The sequence below is a fragment of the Megalops cyprinoides genome, chromosome 3 (assembly GCF_013368585.1).
Source record: "Megalops cyprinoides isolate fMegCyp1 chromosome 3, fMegCyp1.pri, whole genome shotgun sequence".
Taxonomy (NCBI): Eukaryota; Metazoa; Chordata; class Actinopteri; order Elopiformes; family Megalopidae; genus Megalops; species Megalops cyprinoides.
Window position 1 is genome coordinate 34170611 of NC_050585.1, and position 27714 is coordinate 34198324.

The window sequence follows — 27714 nt, forward strand, 5'->3', positions numbered from 1 at the left end:
TACCAGAACACCTCTACTTACCACCTCATCTTACCAACGTTCGTTCAGAATATCAAACCTTCAGAACAGAGTGTTCATCCAACAAATCCCCAACACTATTCCAGTACAGTAAAAAGGATAGGATAATTTGTTCAGAGATTTTTAAGTGATCCATTAACTTACACAGGGCAGTATACTATCAGTATATCAACATCAGGATTTTACAAAAGGTTAACAAAAACTTGAAATACAGTGCATTTCAAAAAAAAAAAAAAAAAATCTAACTTTTGAAATCTGTTGGAATAGTGTAACCAACCCGGAGGTGAAAGTACACCAAAAAGAAAAAGAGAGCAAACAATCAGGAAAAAAAAAAAAATAAAACATTCACATCCACATTGTGCTTGTAAATCTTTAAGGTCTTTTCAGTGAGTTAGCGAAACAACAACGGACACAGACACACTAGTGTTCTTTTCTTTCCGGCTGCAACAGTAATCTGATGCCGACACTGTAGCTGATGGGGGTGGAAGAGAAGCAGTGGTGCTGGATGAAAGAGAGAGAGAGAGAGAGCAGAGAGAAAGAGAGAAAGAGAGGAGGTGGAGTGAAGGTGAGCGAGAGATGGAGCTATAAGCCCAGCATTAACAGGAGCAGCCTCCTTCGCTGACTGGCTGTTCTGGGGGCTTCTCCAGTTTTATGTCAATCACTGAGATGGATGGTTAAGGACCATAGGGAACACGGAAAGGAAGGTCCTGTAAACGACCAGTATATTCCAATGTGTGGTGCTAACTTCATCAAAGCATAAAGGAGCTGGAACTGGGTAAGAGCTAGAGCTGAACCTCAGAACTTCCATAAACGGCTAAAATACAAGGAGACTTCATTGTTTAGCCAAAAACAAATATAAGTGCAGATGGAATCTCTGTTTCCGGATACGAAGCTTCACTGCTCATGTATTGCCAGTATGGGCAAACTTGACAGAAATCTGACTTTCTACAACTCATGGCTGACTTTAATTCAACTGAAGTGTGACTATTTTAATCTCAGTCAGCATTTGCTGGAATAAGAATGGCAGTAACGCATTACATAAGTTCACAATACAGAGACTACAGTCGAGTCAAGAATATATATTTTTTTTTTTTACTGGAGAGAATGTGGCCAGAATGTGGTCAGATTTTTAATACAATTATAAAGCCAAATGAAGACTTCTCTGACTTGCCATTTCACCACAAATACATAAATAATAGTTCACAGTGGGTTGTTTTCGTGCATGCTGAAGTGTCTTGCCCGTTTTTCCACAGGCTGCTTTAAGTAATAAGCACCAGAGGCAGAGTTTGAGCTATAAACCCATTTTAACTTTAAGGCTTAAAACAAGCACAATCTGTTTATATTTAAAATTCAAACTGATCACAGAGTATCCTCTCAAATGAATGCAGCAAAGCAGCAATTCTGGATGTCTAACCTGAGTTCCGACTGCTTTAATGCTCTCAAAGGCACATTTTGTCCAGCCATGGCTGCGTATTAATACTATAACTTAACAGTTTGGCATTTTATGGACATCTGTCCAGACAGGACTCTCCAAGAGCTTTTTTTGATGCACAATGCTTCTCAAGCAGTGGTCTGGTCTGGACCATAACCAAATAAACCACAGTTCTGAGAAGCTATGTGAATTGTGACAGTGTTGGGAATCACCACTGCTGTGCCCTCTGCATAAATATGAACAATCTAGAGATGTTCTTTCGAGCTTCAAACTATCCAGAAACTCAGGCCTTGCTGTGCAGTTGCAATCAGGAGGGTAATACGGTTACAGTTGAGTTCGCGTGAAAGGTAGTTCCAGTCTCCAGATGTAAACATATCAGTGAAGGACAGCATTACATCAAAAGGCTCCCGCAGTGAAAGGATACTGTCTTCCCTGCTCTTGTCCTGAGTGCTCTCCATCCCGGGCAGGGCGGCTGCAACACGTCGGAAAAGCTGCAGGGGAACAAAGAAAAGTCCTCAAAAGTTAAACCTGTCCATGAAATCAACCTGATTCCACTCTAATGAAAAGGCAAGTCTGAGTACTTTAGAGAGAAATGTCTCACTTCATATAACACCTTGGGTGTAGCTCAAAAAATCAGAAGTTCTGAGAAATGCAATGGGTTTAGATAAACTCATTGACAGGTCTTGGGACAAGTTGGTCTAGAAATTGCTAAACTAGAAAATGCTAAACAATCCCACTTTAGCAAAATAACCTTGAAAAACTGGGGGTTTGCTTGGTCTACAGTTAGGCTAATATTGTGTATGAATCTGTCTTTCAGGTATGCAACAAATTCTACAATGCTACAATAATGTTCATAATAATTCACATTACCTCTGGTAAATGGCTGGTATATGGAAATTTGTTATGATATGATTAAGTGACTGCAGTGTCATATTTACAGTAAAAAGCAAGTGGTAACACAGTGTGGTAACATAGTCAGTACTCACACAGAAATACACACGCACACACCAAACAAGGAACAGCATGTCTCAAATCATTAATGTGGTCAGTGATTTCACAGCAACATACTCAATCCAATGTATTTACCATTACCATAAGCCCAGCAACCACTGATGAATGAGCCTGACAATCTAACCATAAAGCATTTTGCCCTTAATATTGAACAAAATTTAAGAAAGTGTTACTTCCTAGTTGCCTAGTCAACATGTTTTACTAAACTCAGCAACAGCCGAACTCATTTTGTGCAAATTAATGTAATACGTTTTTTTTTTTTTTTAATTAAGGACATGTGCTTTGTGGTTGATTGAAGCTGGGTCTAAATACTGAATGTCATGCAGATTTTAGACATTAAATGATAAGTACAACTAACAAACACTGCAAAATTAAATTCCAATCAAAATAAAGGGCAGGATTAAATCAAAACTTTGACCCACCCACTTTCACATCATGAGCATTTTTCAACATCAGGATAGAATGAGCACCTCTTGTCAAGTTGGTTTCAGGTATGGATTATGATTTATGATTATCAGCAGGTGGACAAAAGTTCTGCCACAAAAGCGAGCCCTTGAGAATGCCAACCCCCTTTCCCACACACGTGTGTGTGTGAGAGAAGCCGTCAGAGGAGTAAATGCTGTTGCCAGGGCGACAGAGTGAAACCCCGCCTCTTCACTACCACACCGCTGCCCGCGGCAGCCATGCGCTCTACCTGTTTCACATTGTAGCCTGTCTTTGCGCTCGTTTCGATAAACAGAACACTCAGCTCTTTCGCTCTCTGCTCTCCTTCCTCAGTGGTAATCTGTCTGTGGTGGGAGGCAAGACAGACCACACCCACGCACACACACGCACACATACACGCGTACACACACACAACAAAAAACACGACAGGAAAGAAAAACAAAAATGTAAACTTTTAACACTGAAAGGACACACGCACCGTTTCATCTGTCCACTGCTGCTTGTGCCATTGTCTAAAGCACAGTTAGAGTGCCCAGAGGATTTACACTCTTCACTCCTGTCTTTCAAATGAATAGCTTACAACGTTCAGATTCTCTGAGATCATCAGAGACATCCAGTGTTACTTTGGCATTAATTCTGTCAAAGCTGTCACGTGGATGGCTGACTGAACCCAATTCAACCTGTGCTTAATAAGTCGAAATAAAATAATTAACAGCTGGGTCAGAATTTGTATTTAATGTGACCCTGAGATTGGCCTACTGTGGTCGCCGTTTCTGCTTATTAGAACAGGTGCACCATACGGAGTTGTGATGCATGACTCCTCTTAGTCTCATCAGACTTCACATTTCATTAAAAACCTAACAGTACATATGTAAAGATGAGTCACAACAGAAGGATGCGCCATGAGGATGAGGAAAACTTGGGCATAATGTAGCTGCTTCTCTAACTGCTCAGGCTGTAACACTGTCCTTTAGAGGTGAGCGGCGGCAGCAGTGAACAGAATCTGGAGCGTGTGATTTCATCGCAGACTTACCTGTTTAACATTGTATCCTGCTTTAGCACTAGTCTCAATAAACATTACATTCAGCTCTTTGGCTTTCCTCTCGCCCTCCTCGATTGATACTTGCCTGTAGCAAATGAGAGCGTTAGAAGGGGTAGTACATACCAAAATGCCATAAGCACGTACCTAAATATTACATAACTAAACTGCTGCATTCATTTTTAAGCAATCTGTACATTTTATAGCAGGTTTTTTTGTTCACATGTAGTCTGGGGTGTGAATACATATGGCGGGCATCAGACACGCAGACACACACACACTATATGAACACACCACTGGAAACAGAATCATCGGGTCTCCCAATTTTTGCTAACCAGCTGTAGCAAAGCACCAACTTCAAGCAAGAGACGGTAAAGCTCAGTAAAACAAGAACCAAGGAGGCATTTATGTGCAACAACCACTAAGGAACAGTACAGTGTGGACAAACTGGACATCATCAGCCAGGAAAAGTAATGTTAAGGCCTAAAACAGGAAAATGTGCTCAAGGTTTTAAGCATTATTGTGAGTGAGATCAAAAAAGCAAGTCATTTGCAGACATTTTTAATTTCCTGTCAACAGTCTCTTGTTCACTTGAGCTAGAGCACAACATGATGACTTTGTCATTTTCCTCTATGCTATTTTTACAGCACAGATAGAATGCTAGATATGTTTCTGAAATGTGTGGTTACATCCCAGCTAACAAGTGTGCTGGCAAAACACTAGCTTAATCTGCTAGTTAGCTATGTGCTATGTGCTATGGGTAATGAATGTGTCCTTGTATTATAAAAACATTGTATTATAGAGAACTAATAATAGACAAGAAAGATGTTTTGTTCGACAAGTTAAATTTCTCTGGAAAAATACTTCACTGAAATCTGACAGTGATTAACTTGAAAGTAAGGTAAGTACGGTATAACAAAACATATATAACAAAGGGCATGAAATGAGAATTCTATGAGATGAGAATGTCTACCATTTTAAAATTCTGTTCATGGTTCAAAAGATATAAATCTAATCAATGCATTTTTTTCTGGTCAATTTGAATAGTATGAATAATCACTGCAGCACTAAACACATTTTTTATCAGTGAAATGTGCTTGTGCACTTTCAGGTGTAGCTTCCTTGCCACATTCCAGTTTCATTTTCCAAGTAACCTTAACAACAACTGAATTGAAAAGTTGCCGGTGGGAGGACTGAATCAGGCATCTCAACAAGTGTTATTTGAGAGGCCGACCATCTTACATGGCTGTCAAACAGAGGCGCTGGTGGATAAGTGGGTGTTACAGACATGTTAATGCTGCCCTACTTCACAGCAATGACGTGGGCGATGTGGAAAAGCACCAGGAGACTAAGAGACTACCGTCAAACTGTTCCAAACCGGAACACTAGTTATACGCAAATAAGACCTTAAAATATAGACAGCAGAGGTTATGAGTCAGACTCTGGGCCTATACCCAAAATACAGACACTGCCAATGTTACTGGCTGACGCCTCCTTGATGCTTCACAGTGACGCTGTACCTTTTGTCTGCAAGATCCGTCTTGTTGCCCACCAGCATGATGATGACGTCGCTTCCTCTCTCTGTTCTGACATCATCGATCCACTTTGTGGTTTGCTGGAAAGAGTTTACATCTGATAGAAAGGGGAGAAACAACCAGCACAGTTTAAGCAACAGTGCATTTACCAGACTGTCAAGTGATAAACCACATTATCATGAAAATGGCACAGTTAGCAACTACCATGACTACACCCTCTGGAAAGAAAAAAAAACACCCAATAAGGGTGTTTGAAAAATGGCAACAACAACATGTAACATAAAACGCTCCCTTGATGCTGCGGCTACATTGAAGAAACGTAATATGGGCAGGGAGAGGATAAGAGATTGGAGCAGGAAAACCAAACTTGCTGTGTAGATGGACAGTGGCAAAAAGTGAAGAGCTGCAAAGAACTTTAATAAGGTGCACAATCCACAGATGGCCGCTTTCAAATGGCACACAAATACCAGAAGTTACAGCAGAGCGCATATAGATCAAAGAGTGACTGATGTAGCTTTGACCACGCCAACACACCTATAGCTCCACATGAACAAACACATTTTAAACCTATAATAAAGGATTCAGTGCTGCACAACCAGAACGTTAGTTCACTTATATTGCTTACTTAAGATGTCCTTTTATCTTTTTTGTTAAACACTTCTGTGGCATAAAAAGCCAGGCATCAAAACCCAAGTGGTGGGGAAAAAAACACAAAAAGATGTACAATGGATGGATACCACACTAAGGGCCATTTCAACAACTATTTGTGTTTTTCCCTGCAAAAACCACTAAGCAAACATTTGTGTATCTTTGATCTGGCAGTAAGGGAACCTCCCTTTTAACCACTCCAAACAGATTATCATTGATTTGCCTGAAGCACTGAAATGTACAGCGGCAGCACTGAAGTGCAATGTTTTCAGTTTCTCTCAATCGGCACATCAGATGGGCGAATCAATGACCGTTTCCTCCTTTTCTCCGTCCCAATGCAGACCACACAGAATCGCTATGGACAAACAGGCTAGAGGAAGACACCTCAAAAGCCACTAGCTATTTTTTATGTTTACTCTTTCACATCCAGCAATTCATGAAAATTAAAAAATAACACTAATTTGAAGACTATAAACCTCACAATCCACATTTCATACAAATATTTGGAATAAAGACAAACTGATCATGTCTAAAATGACCTGAAGGGGATGGGGGATTACGGGTTCCCACTTTTCTACTACATGCAACACATCATTATATCTGCAGCCACTACAATCAGAAAAAGTCCTATTTAGTGGTCAGTGTGCAATGCTTTGCTATGCAGCCATAACCTTGAGCTTGTACGTACCAAATTAACGTGCAATGAATTTATTTTTCTCGGAATACTGTAAATAGTGCCTCAAAGAAGTTTGATGGTGATTACAATGAGATGCAAAGAGAAAACTGCTCTTGTGAATTTACTGCTGAAGGCTTAAATTCTGGACATACAAAAAAATGGCAAAAAGAATGGCACCTTCCACACACTCCCACTCACTTTTTTGACTTTAATGACAAAGAACACACTTGAAAAAACACTACTGAAAACCTTTACTCTTTGCGTTGGGCCTGCACTCTCTTGTCCCCCTATCACCGTAAGCCTCTCCTAAAGAAGGGATAACTCTATTGCAGCAATGCACATCAGTACTTCAGAATCTACAGTCTCATTTGAAAACCCATTCAAGAAAAAAAATATATATTAATGTTACATTGTTTATGGTTGGAGGAAGTGCATGCAACCATCATGTGAGAATGTAACAGCACATTTAATTTTTTGTGCCATCCAGAAAAAAAATCCTAGAATTTTGCCTGAAACACAGAAATAAGACACACCAAAAGGAAATGCACAACGCTTACATATAAACCCCACCGCGTAAATGGGGGAATTGGGCGGGGTCAGCAAATAAAGGCAAGAATCAAAGTAAAAAATATGACAAAGAACAATAAACAAAGAGAAATAAAGAATTAGCATAAAAGCCAGGGGCGAGAAGACAGATTTTTTTTTTCTTTTTGTAGCATGAACACCAACATCGATGGGAGCCCCACTCACTTGTGATGTCATAGACAACCACTGCCACAGTGGAGTCACGTATGTAGCTAGGAATCAGACTCCTGAACCGCTCCTGTCCTGCTGTGTCCCACAGCTGCAGTCGCACCTGGCCAATCAGGCAACACCAGAGGAGCAGAGTGGGAAGGGGGGGTGGGGTGGGGGGGAGAGGAAGAGGCAGCGGTGAGACCCCGGGGCAGAGAGCGAGCGAGAAGGGTAGGGGTACCTACTTGTGATGTCGTAAACTACGACGGCGGCGGCGGAGTCGCGGATGTAACTGGGAATGAGGCTACGGAAGCGTTCCTGACCCGCAGTGTCCCAGAGCTGCAACCTAATCTGTGCGGGATGGGGGGGAATGAAAAATAAACAAAAAAAAAAAAAAAAAAAAAAAAGAAAAGAAAGGAAAAAAAAAAAGGAAAAAGGAAGTGAACACAGAAACAAAACAAAACACGATACAATGAAAGTCTAAACAGCATACGAGCATGCTGAAATTAAAACAAACAATTAAAAATCAACAGAAACATGAAAAGGCATGCAGAGCCTGTGTGCGTGTGAGTGTGAGTGTGTGTATATGCACGTGTTTCAGAGATGGAGTCATGACATGACTTCTCAAGTCCCCACCCTGGATCTGGACCAAGATGATCCTCAACGAGGCAAGACAAGCCAGAGATCCAGGATGAAGACGATCTATTTAACCATCATAACACAAGAAATAATCATTAAGTCTAAAAGAGATTTTGTTTTGAGCAATTTTTACAACATGAAAGTTGCTACATCCAGCCACAGAAATTTATTTTTTGTCTGTCAATAAAATAATGCAGTGATGAAATAGGCGACAACTAAGTCAAACACAGTAAAAAGATTTTTGCTACCAAATAAAACATTTAGTTAATTGAATTCAATATAAACAACAGCTAATCAAATATAAAATGTGTCATCACTTACTGCAGTTTGTATTCTTCTGTTGCTATAGACTATCCTTAGGAGATCAATGAAATTAAAGATAATTCAGATACTCCAACCCACTATACCTTCTAATAAAGGTAATAGTACTCTGTCTTGAGCACAGTAATGCTGTTGAGATTTAGGACACAGTGGCAAGACCTTTAATTTCATCTGAGTCAATGTGTACAGACCCAGTCGCAGACTGTATTTATGTGGTCATTTACGTGGTCCACATAGTACTCCATCTCTGCTGTGCATGTGTGTGCATGTGTGTTGTTCAGGGGCATTATACACAGGTTCAGGTCTGACCTGGTGAATGAAAAGAACAGGAACAGAGGTAGACAATAAGAGCACAATAAGAGAAAAGGATGACAGATTATGGCGGTGGTAGTGGAGGGGGGGGGTGCTCTCAGAGCAAGAAGAGCCTAATAGGTGGAAGTGATATAGAGGCCACTGCCCCCAAAACAGCGGGACTGCCCGTATTTTCCCATCATCCACCAGATAGCACAGGGAGCCCCAGAAGACCAGAGAGTACAAAGATTTGTGAGTCTTAAAACTGAAGGGGGAAATGGAGGAACAAATAGCATGTTAACTTTATTTGTCAAGAGACCTCAGCATTGATTGAAGACTTTTTCTGAAAACTACGATAACCCACCGTTTTTTCTTTAAACTTTTTTATTAGACATGTTTACCTATGCACAGTATTCTGAATAATCTTATTAAAAAAATACTGTTCTTATGCACTAAAAATGTAACTGCTAATATTCGGAGTCACAAGAAAATCAAAGTACTGTGAATAATGTGTCTTGCTGCATGCTTGGAGGATCATGTCATATTTGTGAGTGTCTACATACAATTTGCAATGTATAGCATCATTAGCCTTGTGTACACAACTTGGGCAGCTATGTAGATGTTTGTAGCACTATGCTGTCACTGAACACTTTGGGGTATACAAACAGTCCAAGTCCAAATGGTTTCCCTTATAATTAAACATTTAATTAAAAAGAGCCCATTGCAACCCTCAAAACATTAGAGGCACAGATGGTGCCCACACTCCCATCTTGCCTCCCACTGCTGGAGGACTTTATTATAATCAGAAAGCATGTCCCCCTTATCTTCTCCAGGGAGTTGGGCTTGACACATATGAATAATTTTCTTTCCTCTGCATTTTGATTAATCTCATTTCATAAATGTGTTGTGCTAAATTAATGTGATAAATTGCTCTAATGATGCTTACTGCCAGCTAAACATGTTTCCATAAAAAGTAACAGCAGTTGTCAGTTTGACAGTAACTCAATCTTCATGTCACCCTCCACCCAAAATTTGTAAGTCTATCAAAAGACTTGTTCATTTAAGTCAAATAACCCAAATACAAGACATATTCAGGATAAGTTGTTTACATGCCCTGACACCCCATGTAATAGCTCATTATTCCACACAGATATCATATGTAATAGCAAAGTTTCACATAGAGTTCTCTTATTGGGAATACTGACATACTCCAAATATAGTATTCCAGGAAAAGATACTTTCACACTCTAAACATTCAAATACAGACTAATACTGGAATAGTGTAATAGCCAATGACAATATGGCAATTATCATATGCTTTTCATTCCATTATTAAAAGATAAGAGATCTGGAAACAAACAATACACACATAGCACAACATGAATTTCCCTGACAAAATATTGATTTTCTTCAAAAAATGGTTTACCATGCTAACCCAGGAGACCACTAAAGTATCCAACATGTACACCTGATATTATTGTCATTTAGCAGACACTCTAATCCATATACATTTAAGCAGCTTTTTCAATCACAAGTTTTTTTTTCATTTCATTTCATTTCATTTTTTTCTTTAGGGTTAAATATGTTTTTGTTGTTCACAACACACATTTTTTCATTCTGGTACACTGCAGGTAGCTCACATTGCAGACGGACAAGACAAAAAAGGGGCAACTTACTGTTCTGTCTTCAAGATACATCGTTTTTGACAAAAAATCAATTCCTATTGTAGCCTGATGGGGAAGAAAGGGACAAAGAAAGGGAGAAAGAAAGAGGACTCAAGTAAGCGGGTGAAAAACATTGCCATTTCACCCCTCCCTGTCCATTCTGACACACCACACTTCAGATGGAGTGGAGAAACTACTCTGAGTTACGGCTTACTGTAAAGCAAAAAGAGTAAAAAGTTAGTCCACAGACCTGCTAAGTGACCATAGGAGACTACAAGAACTAAGCTCAATTCCAAACTAAAAGATCTGAATTTCAAATTCCAATATTTCAATTACTGGAACAGTATGAATATAAATGAAGGAAAAAACTAAAGGGAGCCCTTCTCAAGAGGAGAGGCCCTGCTTCCCCTACAACTAAGGTGTGCTGCAAATAACCCATGTTCTCTGAAGGAACGTGCCAAGGGACAACCCTGACCCTGAATGTGCCGAGCCTGGACTCACCTGGTAGGTGTTGTCAAAGCTGTCGTACATGAACCTGGTGATCAACGAAGTCTTCCCAACTGGAAAAGAGGAGGAGATGGTACATTAGCAAATTAGGCTTACTGTTACTTTACATAGGTTCAGGCCTAGATGTATAACAGTACTGATGGAAAAACAACAAATGAAATTAAAGCTTTTCTGCAGATGATGTCTCCCATTCTTGTATCATCTTTCTGAGTAGCAGTGAGTGAAACGCCATACGGTACCACTATCTTTGGCAAAACGATGACTAATTCATTACTGGGGATGAGTGCTCTGAATGCATCAGGTTATTGCTTAATATTTCACTGATACTGCTTTTGGAACCCACTCAGGGTGTTAGAGAGGAGAGAGATGTGAAACCAGTGTGGTAGGAAAGCCAGTCCGCCGCACATGCATCCTTCCTAAACAAGATTAACCTTATTATTAACTGGAAAACACTTGATAATCATTTTATATGTACTTTTCTTTGATGGACACAGCTGTCAGTTAAGTCTTTTACGTTACATACAAAAGCTACCGACAACACCAGGTACCCAACCAGTATGTTTCAATGTTAAGAGGAAGCAATCAAAAGATCAAAATAGATCAAAATACATGACAAAAGTCCTGCGAGGTCTGGTAGATTCTCCCTGTAATGGAGAATGCTACTAATGAAGACTCTCTTCTATTTTTACAAAACCCTGCCCCTCTGACCTGAATCAAATCAGAATCAGTCAAATCTAGAAACGGCTTATTTACATCCAAACAAACAGTCTCCTCCTTTTCCATTCAATGAATGTTTAATGCCGTTCTGTCTTCATGAAGATAAAAAAATAGCACATATTTACCGATTTCTTAGCTGACAGAGGAGAGAGGCGTAAGTGAAGCAGCCATACCTACTGTTCAGAAGGGAGCTGGAAAGAGGATATTTCAGCCTCCACCATATTTCCTGACTGAGTTTCATGTGATCCCAACAAACTGAAAGGTTGTATCTTCAATGTGCTGCTAATGGTACTTCTGGAACGTAATTCCACTGACAAATCTGTTTAACCTGGTTTTGTTTCACCTGTTCAATATGTGCATACATATACACATACTTATAATATACTATAATAATATACTATATTCCTGACAATTCCAGTGCTTCTGGAGGTGGTCCCCTCATGGCATGTTTACATAGCCTTACAATCAGACGCAGGCAAACCTTTCATTGACATACCGAGTAATTTTGCAATGCAAGTGTGTTATCTGTTTTGCCACCCAGAACAGGCTGAACACACTTATTGAAGTGAAATAACACCTCCGTATCACTACAGACCACATGCCCGCCTCCTGAAGGAATGCTGGGAATTTCTCCGCAGAGGCCACCTGCTATAGAAACAAGCTGGCATTCTGCTGAGATCACCCCCCCAAACACACACACACACACACACACACCCACCCAAGAGTGGCACCCTAACCACACACTCTGAAGGAAAAAGATCCGGGAAGTTGGAGGGTGGTTGGGAACGAGTGTCAAAGGATTCCAGCTCCTCTGCATACCACCCTCTCAGACGCACACCACCGCCTGCAACTGTTCACTTTACGCCTCGTCGCTCCCTGGTTTTTGCTGTGTCACCGCAGCTGTTGGCGGCCTCGCTGTGCTGGACAAGAGGATGTTGAGCCTTTTGCTACTCAGAGGGAAGGTACAGAGTGGCTCACCAGCTCAGCACCTGCTCATTTTTAAATCAGATAATACAAACTGGGTACAAAAGAAAAAAAATGCAAATATATCAGCACAGTTTTTTTAAAAGGGGGCAACAAAAGTTCCACCAACAGTGATGCACTTATATAGAAGTCGGTCTGGGTAAGAGCGTCTGCTAAATGAAGTAATGTAATGTAATGTAACAGTCTGGTAAAATCGTTCCTCCATCTCCAAACAATTAATGAGACTTCCTCTGACAGTATACAAGCATCTACCCTTTCATCCAGGAAAAAAATATTTCATAACAGGACAAAAACCGTTAATGGGAGATCCGCAGTATAAATGTTTCCCTTAGAGGCCCTCTGGTCTTTTGAGGACGTGAGGGCATGACATGGCGGCTCAGAGCAAACACGCCCTGTGTATAAGCAGGGTCTACACAGGGTGAGATGACCAAAACCCTCACACCCTGGTCATTGTGTAACCATTACTTCACACTACTCAAACATCAACAGCAAATCAGAAAGATACACCTTTACCGTAATCTCACACCCATTATAATCTCAGTTGTATTACAATTTGAGAATGCACTTTTTTTAAAAGGAAAATGAAACACACTGTTATGAACGTGACAGCAAATGGCAAATATCAGTAATCTCAACAAGATGGGTGAGTAATTTTTTCTGGCACCATCACTCTATCAAATTTATCAAGTAATTTTGTCCGGAAATGTAACTGCTCGAGTCATATGGTTATTACTAAAACCACATCACTACTGTCTGCTAATCATCCTAATAAGGTCTTAAGCAAATTCGAGTTGGTTCATTATTTATCACAGTAAGTGTTCCTCCAGTCTATCATGATTTAGAAAGATGAAGAGTTCATCATTACGATCAGGTCACAGCAATTCCTCACTATCAAACCAATCCACTGGCAAAGAATCTCATTTGAAAAAAAAAAAAGACAAAAGGATGAAAACCTCAACTATGACCATGACACAGGCCATACAATCAGATGCTTCACAATCTCCATCAAGACAGGAGCTGCCAACGTTAACTCCAAAACAGAACACTCTGTTAAGTACTAAACACCATCCGTCTCCTGCTCCTGCAAAATTTTGCACCCATAATGTCAATGTGAATATCAGAGGGCCTACAGAGAAATGTCAGGGAACAAACGGTTCTGATGGAGAACTTAATTTAAACCCTTATCTCCAATCTTTGAAGTCTGAAGTCAGTCTAATAGGGAATACTAAGGACTCAGACAGAGGGACATCCTTTAGCTGAATAGCAAATGGCTCTCTTTGAGCCCAGAACACAGCAATGAGCATACACACCCATGCCGCTGTAGACTGACCTTACAGCTTAAGAAGAGGACAAACAGCATCGCAAACAGCTTCCTTAACATATCCCCACAGAGTAATGACATTTATTAGCAGCTTCACATAAATTATATTTGTGATAAGTCACTCATAGATGAAAAATGTATTGAAGCAGAGCAATCTAACTGCTTTAGATTCAGCCCTTTTGCACAATAAGTTTTAGTCACCCTCCCTCCTCTCCTTCCAACATCACACATGCCCCTACACACTTAAGTGCAGCAAAATGGAGGCTGCTGATGGGGAACATTTCTCAGGACACCACGCCGGAGAAAAACCATTGTTCCAGTCACCCCACTCCTTCAGGGAAGGGCGTGAAACAGACCAGACAGAAACCACTCACAGCCCCAAAAATAAAACACCAGATACGAGGAGAGTGAGACACAGATAACAGACAAGGCTCTGTGCTTGACGCTTCTCTGAGGGCTTCTCCCTCACCACCACCCGACTGCATTTAAACCTCCGACACACACACACACACACCCCCTCAGAATAACCCATTATCACCTAGATAATCCCACTGCAGCGGCTACCACCAGTACATTCCCAGTACTGCCTCACTGTTTTGAATATACTGTATGGAAGTAATCTCCTTGATGGAGTGAGTTGCAGCTTTAAGTGTTCTTTCCTTACCTAATCATGAGGGGTTTAAATCAAAGTAATATTTAATGTCTGCAATAAGCCACTTGGGCAAATAACATGTTTGCAGCTATAACAATCGAGCAGTTTATAAAACTGAGGATTCTACGGACATGTTACCTTGTTGTGATGCTGTTCCATAACATTCAACCCCTGAGGCCTTAAAGCACAGAGCCTGCCTCGCCTGTAGAAATGGAGCTTAATAAGTAAGCATGAGACATGACATAATAATGTAATAAAGGTTCCAGAAGTACTCCATAAGAAGGATAAGAAAATCAGCCATTGTATATGAAGAGCACAGGTATTTATTTATTTACAGTTACATTTACATTTACATTTATTTATTTAGCAGACGCTTTTATCCAAAGCGACTTACAAAAGTGCATACAGCAAGTACAGCGACAGTACGGGGACAGGATATGTACAGTTCCACAATGAGACAGTTCTCAGCTGAGAGCAAGGTCTGTTTGAGGACACAGTACTATTAGATTTGTACAATTACAGCCTATAGGGCAACTAATACGATACACAAAAAATATCACAGGTTTTTTACTGATTGCAAGCACAGGCATGACCCCACCTCTCTACAGCATATCTACTCTGCTGTCCCCATGAGGATGAGGAGAGGTCACTCATCTCCACACCTTTTGAGAGTGGAAACATGCTGACCAGGAGCAGGTGGACAGATATAACAATATAACAATTTCAGGCAGGTTTCCGCAAAGAGAGATGGATGAATCCTCACAAAACTGCAGCCACTAGGCAGTCATTCACATTACTTAAAAAGTCTGCAGTACTTTTCAATATTCAACACATGCCAAAAAAAAAAAAAGAGAGAGTATCTAAAGACCGTAAAAATATTCACTGTGACTGAGGGCTTACCTGAAAGCCCTTGAAACAGGCCCTGATAGCGATCTTAAGTGGAACTGGTCTGATGGAACTGGGGGAGGGAAAGGGGATCAATCACAGCACCAGGGGAACACCTGGACCTTTCACATTCCACAGTCAGGCGTGAACTGGCTTGGGCAGAACCCCAGGGCACCCAAAGGACAAGACACTTTGCTTTACTCCACCCCCTTCCCCCAGACTGAACACTCCCAGCCAGAGAGCAGCAGCACTGCAGCCCTGCTGCCCATTAGCTTTCAGGGCGTTTTTACCTCCACCGACAGCTGTTTGGCCTGATTACAGGCACCAGCACTGAACTGTGGGTAGACCAAAGGGGCCTGCACCCACCACATCAGCCATATCCTTCAGAACCAGCACAGAAAACTGTGGTTAGCAGTCATTTCTGATGCTTAGGCAATTGAAGAACATTCAGTACTAGCCTCCACCTCCGCTTTCATCCTATTTCCAAATCCGGTAACAGAAAGCTTTTTTTTTTTTTTTTTTTAAAAAACAAAAATGTTCAACGAGTTCCAGAGCCCTGTATTCTACCCTTCTGTCATTTTTCAGAAACCGCCAAGCCGAAAGACAATCACCAACCCGTGTACCGGATATTCTTAGACGATATCCTTATCTAGGCCAACCTGCTGTGATAGCAGCATGAGGCTGAGAGGTAGCACAAGCAAAGTAAACACCCCCTGCAAAAAAAGGGTGTCAGGGTTCACACTTTCACTGAAGGTATCCTGCAGCTGCAGACTGAGTCAATTAACAGTGCGGGAATACAGAAAGATATGAGAAACTGAGACTGCAAGTGTGTAATTATGAGCCTATGCAAGCATTTGCAGGTTAACACTTTTCCAGGAAATGTTAACTAACAAGTATATAACAAACCACTAAGTGGCATGCATCTAAACATAGATGGGAAAAGTAATTTAACTACATCCAAGTTTTGCAACACCAAATTAAGCAGTCCCAAGTATTTCCTAAAATGTTTAGATCATTTCATATCTGGTTTCATCGTTATAAAAATCGAGCAGCATTAGATGCACCAGTATGCTTCCAAATACGTTCCCTTTTCTCTACTCCAAGAACAGCCGGGTTGTTCTGAATTGTTAGAGCTTGGCCTGTTTACACTACAGGGTTGGGCATATGAATGTTCAGTATGTTTTCAGAACACATACTGAAGCCACATTTTGATTGTTGGATGGACCTGCTGAATGTTCCGCACTTCCTTTAAGTGCTGTCATTTACAGCAAATGCACCACATTGCTGGTTGGTGCCAATTCACACACATCAGGCAAGATGTGTATAAAGATGTAAAATTAATCACCATCATCATTCCCTGTTGTTTTTGCATCTTGTTTTATGGTCTCAATGTTGCAATTTTATCTTTAGAGTGCATTAGACCTTAAAACATTGCAGAGAATCTATTTAAATATCTTAACACCTGGAATCTCTGGTTATCCTCAAATGAGGATGTTACAAAGTAGGATTACAAAGTAAAAACCCTAAGAACAAACTCCATCTCTCAACCAAGGTATTTAAACAACAGAGAGGCAGGGTAGTAGCATGTACCCCATGACCTGTAGAATTTGAGAGGGTTGGGGGATCTCTCACTCTGGGCTAACCTGGTCGTGTTACACCAGTCACAACTGCAGTGCAGGAGGACCTCACATTAATAAAATAAAAAAAACAAACAAACCAAAAAACACACACACACACACACACACACACACACTTTCTACCCCTTGCTCAGCTCAAAGCCAGCAGTTCAATGTTTACTGTGACTAATTCGCATTTAAAGGCATGTACATAGTACTGTCAGTAACACCAGCCCGACACTATTGTGCCTCAAAAAAAAAAGAAAATCAACTGCAGCAATAGAAAACAGCTTGGAGCATCAGGACCCACACAGATTAAGAATCAAAGGAGAAGAATATAAGCAGAGGCCAGGAGAACACATCTGCTTCAACATGCGCATGTTCACGAGGTTAGGTTATCAAAAATGCTGTATTAAAGAGTAGGAGGGCAAGGCACTTCCTGCTCCCTTTTTATGACTGCATAAAAATTAAATCAGAGAGAAACTGATTCAGGTCCAGGCCAAACTGACTTGACCTCGGAGCATATTAAAGGGCGATATGGTCCAATTTGAGGCCAGTGAATGTTTTTGCTCTATTTCTGAAGCCATAAGAAGTAAAATATGTTCATGCAGAAATAAATCTGTACAAACCTGAAACCAAAGAAACCAATATTCTACCAAAATGTTCAATGTGCCTAGAACTAGGTGAACGTAAAAGAATTCATTGAGGTTTTGCGCGTGATTCACATTCCTTCAATTTCGTGTATATTCTGTCACAGATTGACCAAGATGGTCAGAATAAATGCATCAAGTTCCTTTGCTTTGTAAGTCCTTCTTGGATAACTGCTTCTACCAAAAGACAGAATGTCACAGTTCCCAGCATTTTTCCCCATTCTCCCTTCCCCCGAATGACCACTTTGTGACACAAAAATGGGGCACCATGACGTACAGAAGAGCCAATAAGAATGGCCCGTTTACACTTACTTTTAGTGATTTCAAAAATACCTAATCTTTATGGCAGCCTGGAAGGTGCATGACAGGCTTTCAGATTTTTCAACAGCCCACTTGCATGCATGTGGCCAACAGGCTTGGTCAATATGGGATTTTTATTCTCAACATGGGATTTTTAAACTCCATCCAAACTGGGTAGGGTGTGGCCAGTAATTGTATCTGTGCGGAGTATGCCAGCATCTGCCCTCTTCTCAGGTCAAATGTATCTATTGCTCCTTCCTAACTTCACAAGTCAAGAGCCTTCTCTTTTCACAGTGCTGACTAGTCTGAGCACCACTATGAACCTGCAGCTTGCCCCCTTTTTAAGGGCACAGCAGCGTCCGCAGATCCACCGTTATGCATACTCATTGCATTATTGCCTCAGGTTGACCTTACCCAGGGAGTCCTGCACAGCTTCAGTTTCCTCTTACACACTGTCAATTTATACAGCTGGATATTTACTGAAACCAGTCGGAGGAAGTATTTTTGTACCCTGCTCCCCACTCTAAACATTGTCTCCGTCCATCACCAGAAACCAGGCATGAGGCTTGAAGTGGGACGGCTGTGAGCCAATTCAGGATTCAGGCAGACAGTCTGCCTTGACAGAGGGAGCCTCTAAAACAGGCATCATGACACCATGAGGGTTGCAGCTCAGCTCAAGTGCCTGTGTTTGCTTAAGAGTTCGCATCATGATGAGTCCACTGCGTGCTAATAATAAAAACCTCCTCAGGCCCCGTACCCCTGAAGCTCCACTGGATGTACATAGATGCTAGTGCATTATGGGAAACATTTTGGCATTTTCTCGGTCATAAGCACAGCACACACTAAAACATAAACATATCTGAACCCCAACAGTTGAAGCTGTACTGCTTTAATGTGCTGGGATGTGGCACCCTCTTCCCAATGTTACTACGTATGATGTGGGGATGTTAAAATGGCACACATGCCCCAGTGACTGTTGTTAAACTGAACACTATGAAGGAGAGCAAGGAATGCTGGACAGGAATGTGTTTATGTGGTTTAGGTCTCTTCTCAGTGTTCGCCACTTCAAGTGGGTGTTTCTTCTCCATTCTGTTTATAAACATCATTGTACCAGTGTGTATTTGTGCAGGAATGCAAGTGCATGAGAGTGCATTTAAATGTGCACACCATATTTTATGTGAATATAGACAAGTGTGTGCCTCTCCACAACAGCTGACACTATTTGTATACTTCATTCATGACTCTTCCTTGAACCCATTGGCCTTCCCCCAGCCTGCTCTCCCTGCAGGCCCCTCCCTCTCCCGTCTCCCAAAAGTTTGGCTCTGCGGCAGCTCCAGCATTCCCCCTGTGTTGCATTCCTAAGCGGGACCTCTCTCCCCAGTTCCATTGTTTTGCTCTGCGCTGGTCCCCCTGCTCCTGCTGCGATTTGCACCCCGCCCCCCCACTTGCATCCTCAGAAAACTCCAGAATGCCCCTGTACACGGCCGAGGGTTACGCCGCAAGCCGGTCTCTGAGTTTACAGCCCCATCGGTGGCACAACCGTGAAATCAGACATTACCCCTCGGAATGGCAGACGGGCAGACTGCAATGTCAAGGATTTTCTTACACAAGCTGCAGCAGCTGCAGCACAGAGGAGACTTGAGAGGGGACACCAGTATCCTCCACAATGCATCTGTCATCTCTGCAGCCCCCACCGCCCACCCAAAGGGGAGTGGGGGCGGGGGGGGGGGGGGGGGGGGGGAGGGGGGTTGGGGGGGCGCCCTCCTGCTCTGAATAGTTTTCCCCCCCATTCCAGTTCAACTTCAGTGACACAGCCCGAGAGACACCTATGCAGAAAAAGCAGAAACCTTTGCACTTTTAAACCGGAGAGGGGCAATAAGGATGTGGTTGTTTTTTTTATCTTTCATTTTGTCATTTAGCAAACACCCTTATCTGGAACAACTTACAGATTAGTGCATCTAACAAGGCTAGATGAGCAAGACAGACATTGAAATTGTCTGTAACAAATCTGACAAAACACAATATTAAAATTAAAACATTAAAATTGGATGAAAGTGCCAAAACAGCACTTACAAAGGGTGTCAGCGATCAAGAACCTGTGGCATTCTGGATGTTAATTCTATTCTGTTCAAGAGGGGAGTCTGCAGGTGGGTTTTCAGTCTGTGCCAGAGAACGGCCACTACCTTTGCTGTTCTGCACTGTAGCTCTGACACTGCGACACAATGAAGGGGGAAGAGACCAGAACTCACTTTGCTTCTGAGTGCTTCCTGTGGTGCAGGCCATGCTCCTCGCCAAGAGACACGGCCGTTTGTACTGACGGGGAATGATACAAATCCGGCTATGTAACCTGCCTGGGGTAACGACTGGTTGGCTTTGCTCAGTGACAAAAAAGCTCCAAACAAATGCTGTGGTATCAAAGTCAACCTCAATGTCAGAACGTTGTTATCAGAGTATCAAAAAGTGACAGGGGTGGATTCAGTTCAAACCGCCTGGACTTGAAAAAGCCATAAAGTGCTTTCAGAAGACAAGTTCAGTTTGTTAAGATCAGAGGTTCAGTGTTGAAGACATCCATCAAAGAAAGAAAGAAAGAAAAACTAAATAAAAAGTGCAACATTACACCATGGACCGATACCCCACCATGCAATTGAACTACAGTAACTGAATAACACGTACAAATTCAAGCACAATAAAGAAAAGCAGAGAGCCAGTAAGACTTCCCTCTATTGTAAAGAATGTGCCACAATCCCCTTTGTGAAATTATACAAAAACTGCAGACAGAGAGAAAATCCTGCTTTGCAGCATTCCAGCCCCAGAGGGAAGGGGACTTCAAACAAAATTCCTCCTCCCCTCTCAGATTAGAGCCCACTCCCGCAGCGCACCTTAACATTAACAATTTCAATCACACTGCAATTAGCACTTCACCCTGCTCCTGTCCCAAAACCAAAACCAAGCAAAAACAGGGTCTGTGCTACAGCCACATCAAAGTACTAGCAGTGCGCAGCTGAGGTGGAGAGTGGGAGAAATGGTTAATTGCCAAACATCACAGAATATACTGATCAAGAGTGCACGGAACGGAGGTTAGTATGAGAAAAACCGCACCTCCCTAATTTGTAGCAAAACACCATAACGAGAAGCTGCTTGAATCAGTATCAGAAAGGGACAGGGTGTCCTCAAAACAGCGCGAACTACAACAAAACATGGGGCAGAACTAAAACAGCCTCGCATCCTATTTAAAAACATAAAAATAAAACTCCTGGGGGCTCCCGAGTGGCTCAGCCTGTAAAAGCACTCGTTCTGAGTGTAGTCGGGTTCGAACCCGACCGTGTCACTAGCCGACAGCGACCGGGAGCTCACAGGCAGAACACATTGGCTTCTTTCCGCCGGGGATAGGGGTGGGGTACGTCGGCAGGGGCTTTGGTCCCATTAGCAACAGCGACCCCTCCCGGTCAATCAGGTGCCTGTGGCCACGTGCCAAAGCTGCATATGAAATGTCCTCCTCCGACTCATCTCTGTGCTAGCTTAGCTTGTGGACCGCAGTGCGAAAAGAAGCAGCGGCTTACATCACGCGTCTCGGAGGAGGGCACGTGCTTGTCCACGCTCTCCTGGATTGACATTGGGGGTGCAATGTGCAATGGGACCGAATGATAACAAATTGGACATTCCAGAATTCGGGGAATTGGCCATTCCAAATTGGTGAGAAAATGAAAAAAGGAAAATAAAATAAAACTTCTGTTTGCATCATCCTTTTCCAGTTGATGCAAAGGCAAAATGTAGGCTACTCCTTGATTTGACTTGATTTCTGGGGATTGGCTTCCCAAAAGTAAAAAGAATCCTGAGAAACTGGGTTAGACCATTGAAGACCCTCCACTGTCACTCTGCAGGCAGCCGGCATGTGCTCCTTTCCACCAGTCATGGACATTCCATCCACCGGCATTGGTGTCTGCACACAGCTCCCGCACATTCCCTCTGCCTCATTAATCATTACAATCCTGGTCCTAATCCTCACATCCCAATGCCCCGGTTCTCATCCGTGCATATGCTAATCCCCTCTTCCCCGATATTGCCTCCCTCTGTTTTTATTTTCCCATAAAGCACAGCACATCAGAGGTCACAGGGTCACTGGTGAAGGTGGGTTAGATACAGAGAGGCTGGCAGAGGGTGTGAGATAGAGGGAACTAGAGTGACAGAGGGTGACAGGTAGAGCTACAGAGATAGAGCTAGAGGCAGAGACAGCAAGAGATAGAGCTAGACTGTTAGAGCCAGAGAAAGCAAGAGAGCTGGAGCGAGAGACAAGAGAGTGAGATGCGCAAAGTAACAGCTGAGGCAAAGAACACAGATCCCAGCTGGGACTTCCTGCATATATAAATGGTAGACTCAGAACCCTGTCGTCACAAGCAAAAATGTTTATACCAGGAACAATCGGCCTGCTTTGAGCGTACAATTCTAACCGATTCAACATCCTCCCAATGACGCCATGACAAATTTGCTAGGGGACAAATAAAAATAAGCAAGAGGAGAAATTGAAAAAAATCTAAGCAACACTATGTGAGTATAGCAGCCGCCAATACAATAGCTGGTACAGGTGATTTCAAGGGTTCACCCAAGCCCTTGGGAGTTATAGCTATAGCAAAACTGTAATGCTGGGTTTTATGAATGGGACATTCCTACTGGGTTGCCTGGATTTAAGGCTCACTGCCTATATTGAAAATAAACACACTGCTGTCCACATTTAGGTTAGCAGGTGATTTCTTGCCTCGACCGTTTAACTGTCTAAGGCAAGCCTTTTTGTCTTCATTATTCTTTCTGGAGCTTCACAAGCCAGCAGTACAGTACCACCAGCCCACATTATCAAAAGCATCCTTTCACTAAGCATGATAGGGATTGCCTTGCTTTCCTCAAAGAGTTAAACCACATTTAACCATATGACCTTTCTCCAGTGAAGAAAGTGTTTCCTCTGAAAAATAAAATGAGATCATCTTTGATTCAATTGTACCAATTTACACAAAACTTTGCAAAAAAAAAAAAGCTCTGAAATCCATTCCCAATCAGCCCCCCTGTGAACCATACAATGCTGAGGTCAAGGAAGAAGGAAACATTGTGATAATGCATTTCAATCAAGGAAACTTCATCTATTCCTGAAATGACTAACTCAAGACATCACAGCCATGGTCTGTCTCAGTTACTGAATGGTACGAGTTCTTTGGTCCCAATTTAAATGTCTACTGCTGCAGATTTACAGCAACTACAAATTACCCATTATCAAAATATATTTCATGCTCATGAATTTTCAGTGCTTTATAGTGATGGAGAACGGCCAGGACAGGAACTCTTTGAGGCCTTTGCAGCTAACACACTTCAGTGCGGGAAGGAAGGAACACAGAGTACAGGATCTTCCTAGCAATTTATGATCTCAGGCTCTTCAACCCACTTGACCTTAATGTGTTACCCTGATCAAATATCAAAAATTACACCACACACTGATCACTACTGTTGAACTATCATAACAACCGAAACCTCAATCTAATTTTATATCACATCATAACACAAACAGTGCCGTAAACAATTTTCCTCTTTATAAAGGAATTACAGTATGCACCCTACCATGTGAAATGAATGACAGCACCAATGTTTTCAGGATATTGGCCTAAGGGCGACAGACTTCTTCCAGAGCGGGGACGAGAGCAGTGCGGCTCCCTGCATGACTCTGCACAGCCCTTTGTATGCTCCAATCAATAGCATCTTTTGTCCTGGTCTGCATCAGTTCCACTGCTCTGCCGTGTTGAGCAATAAGGCCCTTCCTTCCTTGTTGCCCGGTCCACATGCTGCATTTTTCCAAACACCATGCTGTTGAAACAGCATGCAAATCTTACAACATTAACTAGAGTTACTTCTCAGGGTTTCAATTTGTATTAGGGCTGTGGACAAGCTATAGTTTCCATTACAATCTGAGGAGGGGATGCATCTCAAATTTCTGGTGGTACTTCTCTCCAGCAGTAAACAAGAAATTAAGCACCCATCTCCAGGCAGGAGTGCAAAATATGTTACTTGAAACAGTAGCCTATGTTGCACCAATTTTCTCAGGAAAAGGCTGCCAAATGCCAACAATGCACTGACTTGCATATAGAGACTGGGCCACCTGTAGGAAAAAAATCTAAACCAGCTTAATTCTAATCGTACAATCAGCCATGCAGCCAAACACACTGTTGTGTGATCTAATGTAAAAACAATCAAATCACCTGGTTGCAACAATTTAAAAAAAATAATATTCTAACACTTCAGAAGGAATTTTCAGCAGTAGGCTTAACACTTTCATGTGGGGACTTAAGACATTTGTTACTGAAGCCAATGCCATGAAAAAGAGGCAATGGGGTGCTAAATATATCTAGACATTATTTATTATGTGCCCTTTCATGTATAGGCTTGTTTAATACCTCTGAAGATTAAATATTTGAACACCTCTCACTATGTGGAAGCATTTCAGGCCTATACCGACATTATCATTTCCACCAGTGCCTGGGATTGCACCCTGTGGATAACTCTGATTTACAGTATTATCATTTAATAAATAGACAATAAATTAATGAATAAACAGACTGCCTCTGTTTTTCTTGCAGGCTCTCTTAAACGAAGTTTTTATATTCTGGGGTGCTGCAGAGTGAGTAGCATTACAAACACTGATTTAGTTTTTATTTTTTAACAAGGGACACCTGACATTCTGAGAACACTGGCAGGAGTCCTGAGTTGTCATTCAAGGCATGATATAATCCTCGCAGGTTTCGTTGATATTGGCCAAATGGGAATAAGTGTGTGGGTGTGTCCAAAATGAAGACAGGACTACATACAAAATGCCAGATGTTGCATAATGCTTCAAATCAATTCTGAAGGGAAATGCCAATCTTGCACTGCAGGTTATAGAACGTTCAGCCCTCATCAGTACCTATGAAATGTTATCCAATATTTTGCCTTTTGAACTCACTCTTTATTTATCCTCGAACATAGTTTGTCAAATGGAGCACAAATGCACAATTTCAACATTGTACATCCTTCCTCCTATTTGTATTCTGAATTTGTACCACCTAATATGACTTTGTTAACTTCCCTGGATAAGGGGGCTCGTTAATTACAATAACTCTCAAACGTATGCTTAGCAGTACAGTCCTACCCAGAAGGACGACGTCCAAGATGACAGTCAGTTGAAAATACCATTCCCAGTTGTAACTTCGTTTTTAGTGCAGCGTAGTGATGAAAATTATTGGTTGCTCGTTTATCTCTGTACCCTTAATAAAACGATCCTCAATATTCACCACTCGCCAATGACATAACACAACGTTTACAATGACTTTTACAAACATACACAGGCCCCCTTAGAAGTGAATGAAAATGATATGTCAATATCAATTGATAAGACATGTCAATTCAAAAAAACAAGTCGTTACATCAAAATTAGAAGGACAAACACGCTACAGTGAGAATAGCACCGTGAGTCGTTGGTATCTACCTCACCTGTGAGATGCAAGCAGTCGGCCAGGCCAGACTACAGCGACTGGACGATTCCCAACGCCCCCATTTCCACTGACAATAACAATTCACCGACACACACACCCTTGGATAACAGAACGTCTCCTTTAGGATGCATTTTCTCGTCGTGTTCAAATACTGAACACATGTGAATCAGATCTGATTCAAATAATAAAACGCAGACATTACAGGTGCGTTCTATATGGAGAGGCGGGCTAAAAGATATCCATGTGAGGTTGTCTGTCTGAGTAGATTTGGCCAATATTTAACGAAATCCACATTATCTCAAGCAGATATCAGAGGGTCTGTGGAGATCATACAAAGGCAAAGGCTAGCCTCACTACAGGAGCATTCGCCTGGACTCGATTTGGCCTATAAAGTCCCTGGAAAACTCGGTTTTGATCTCGAAACTTAGCTAGCTAGTTCAGTAACGTTAGCGACATGAATGCATTTCATTCAGAAGGTTCGTATTAGCTGGCTAGCTAGGGCAAACAACGTTATCGGTTTCAGGAATTCCATAAAAGGAAGACAACAGGGATACAGTCTACCTTATTAACTAACGTTAGTTGGAACATTGGCTAACTAATATGATAGTACATAAAGTTGGAGCTAATACAGGATTTAAGATAGCTAGCTGCCAAACCAACAGGCGACCTGGTAGATCGATAACAGCAGTTAACGTAAGACTCTTACGTTAACGCGCTAGCTACCAATCTTATGTGAATACGTTGTTGTTAACGTTGTTTATGGATCTGGCTTACTAGTCATCATATTGGTTTTTAATTATGTCATGGTTAACTAGCCAAACTTAGTTTTCTATCAAACCAGCTTGATCGACACAAACGAGATAAACATGACCAGCTTGCTGGACAAGTAAACTATACATCATTCCATGAGCTAGCTGGCTAACGTTAGCTGGGTAAATTCCTTAGCATCACGACAGCTAGCTAGCTGTCGGTGCATTGTCAACAACAGAAAACACTGCCAACAAGTTGTCACTGTAACGTTAAGCACAGCAGGTGGCGGTGGCATAGCCATCAAACGTCGGCTATCTAGCACTTTTTCAGTTCATTACTGCGACAAAATCGCATCGCCACGCCGCTCATGTTGGCTGAGTCGGTGAATACCGATTAAAGGGACTCGCCCCAAAACAATGCTAACGCTAGCGAGCTAACGTAGCCAAGTCAGCTAGCAAGCTATGCATTTAGCTAAAACAGATAGTCTCCTCAGTCTACTTACCACTCTGTTCACCCAGAAATACCAATTTAAATTTCCTCAGCGGATTTCCGAAGTCTCCTGCAGTGGACATGGCTCCAACAATTCAAGAACCAGGGATAAGGAGGAAAGCTATCCTAGCTACTTTATTTTGTAAAGTTTGGATGAAAAGTAGCTAGCTAGGTCACTGTTAATATCAGCTCTCCTTTTAGAGTGGAATATTCAGCTAGCAACTGATGAACGCGACTGAAAAACACAAATCTGATTTGATTTGCTTAAACACCTCTCGGTTAAACTGACTTTTTGTGACTCCGATATCGCTAGCTTGCTTTCTCACCCTCCTACACTTCACTGACTGTGCTATTTCTAATGAGCTGGCTAGCGAGTTACAACCTAGCTTCTCATTCACGCTGACATGACTGATGGGTAAAAACGACCAATCCAACTCGAGAATTTGAGTTGCTGTACGAGTCGGTTGCCATACGAACTGGCAGCGGAGATGCTGTAGCTTGCTGGCTAATGTCGTTGCACGTATAGAATTCCAGAACTCCTGTCCTTGTTTTGCAATGTGACAAGATATGCTAAAGGTGTATCCTTTTTTAATCGAAACAGTAAGTTTTATTAGAGTTAATTTCACATCTAAAAGTACTGTAATTCTAAAAGTAATACAAATTCAAACATCTGTATTTAAAAACCAAAGGTTTTTTGTGGGTCTCCCAAGAACTGCCACCACAAACTATATTTGCTCTTTTCTAGAACAAACACAGCTGCTTAAATGTGACATACAGGTCTTATTTATTTATCTTTTAACAACGGACGTCTTCCACTCCCCAAGAGTCTAGTAATTTTCGCGAGGAGGCGGGGATACAGCCATACAGGGTTCGGTTGATCGATACAGA

At 41.8% G+C, this 27714-nt stretch overlaps 1 protein-coding gene across 3 annotated transcripts; it reads right to left on the reverse strand.

Annotated features, from left to right (window-relative positions):
* Positions 1–300: 300 nt before the first annotated feature.
* On the reverse strand, positions 301–27165 carry rab6a (RAB6A, member RAS oncogene family). Of its 3 annotated transcripts, none has more exons than XM_036523450.1 (8): positions 26840–27165; positions 10952–11010; positions 10463–10516; positions 7554–7659; positions 5465–5576; positions 3156–3249; positions 1875–1941; positions 301–679 (listed from the first exon to the last, which is right to left on the reverse strand). In XM_036523450.1, exons 1-8 carry the CDS (start codon positions 26907–26909, stop codon positions 615–617), a joined length of 627 nt encoding a protein of 208 aa, XP_036379343.1. In that variant the 5' UTR covers positions 26910–27165; the 3' UTR covers positions 301–614. The 3 variants fall into 3 exon arrangements, with proteins under 3 accessions (XP_036379343.1, XP_036379342.1, XP_036379341.1); XM_036523449.1 differs by lacking the exon at positions 3156–3249 and adding an exon at positions 3939–4032; XM_036523448.1 differs by lacking the exons at positions 3156–3249; positions 7554–7659 and adding exons at positions 3939–4032; positions 7781–7886.
* Between the last annotated feature and the right edge of the window lie 549 nt (positions 27166–27714).

Bases quoted from the DNA above. Each gene is read 5' to 3' on its own strand.
- rab6a (XM_036523450.1), bottom strand. From the start codon at position 26,909: ATGTCCACTGCAGGAGACTTCGGAAATCCGCTGAGGAAATTTAAATTG. The intron at 11,011-26,839 runs GTAAGTAGACTG...CCTCTTTTCCAG, and splicing joins ATTTCTGGGTGAACAGAGTG to TTGGGAAGACTTCGTTGATC. The intron at 5,577-7,553 runs GTGAGTGGGGCT...CCTTTCTATCAG, and splicing joins GGTTGTCTATGACATCACAA to ATGTAAACTCTTTCCAGCAA.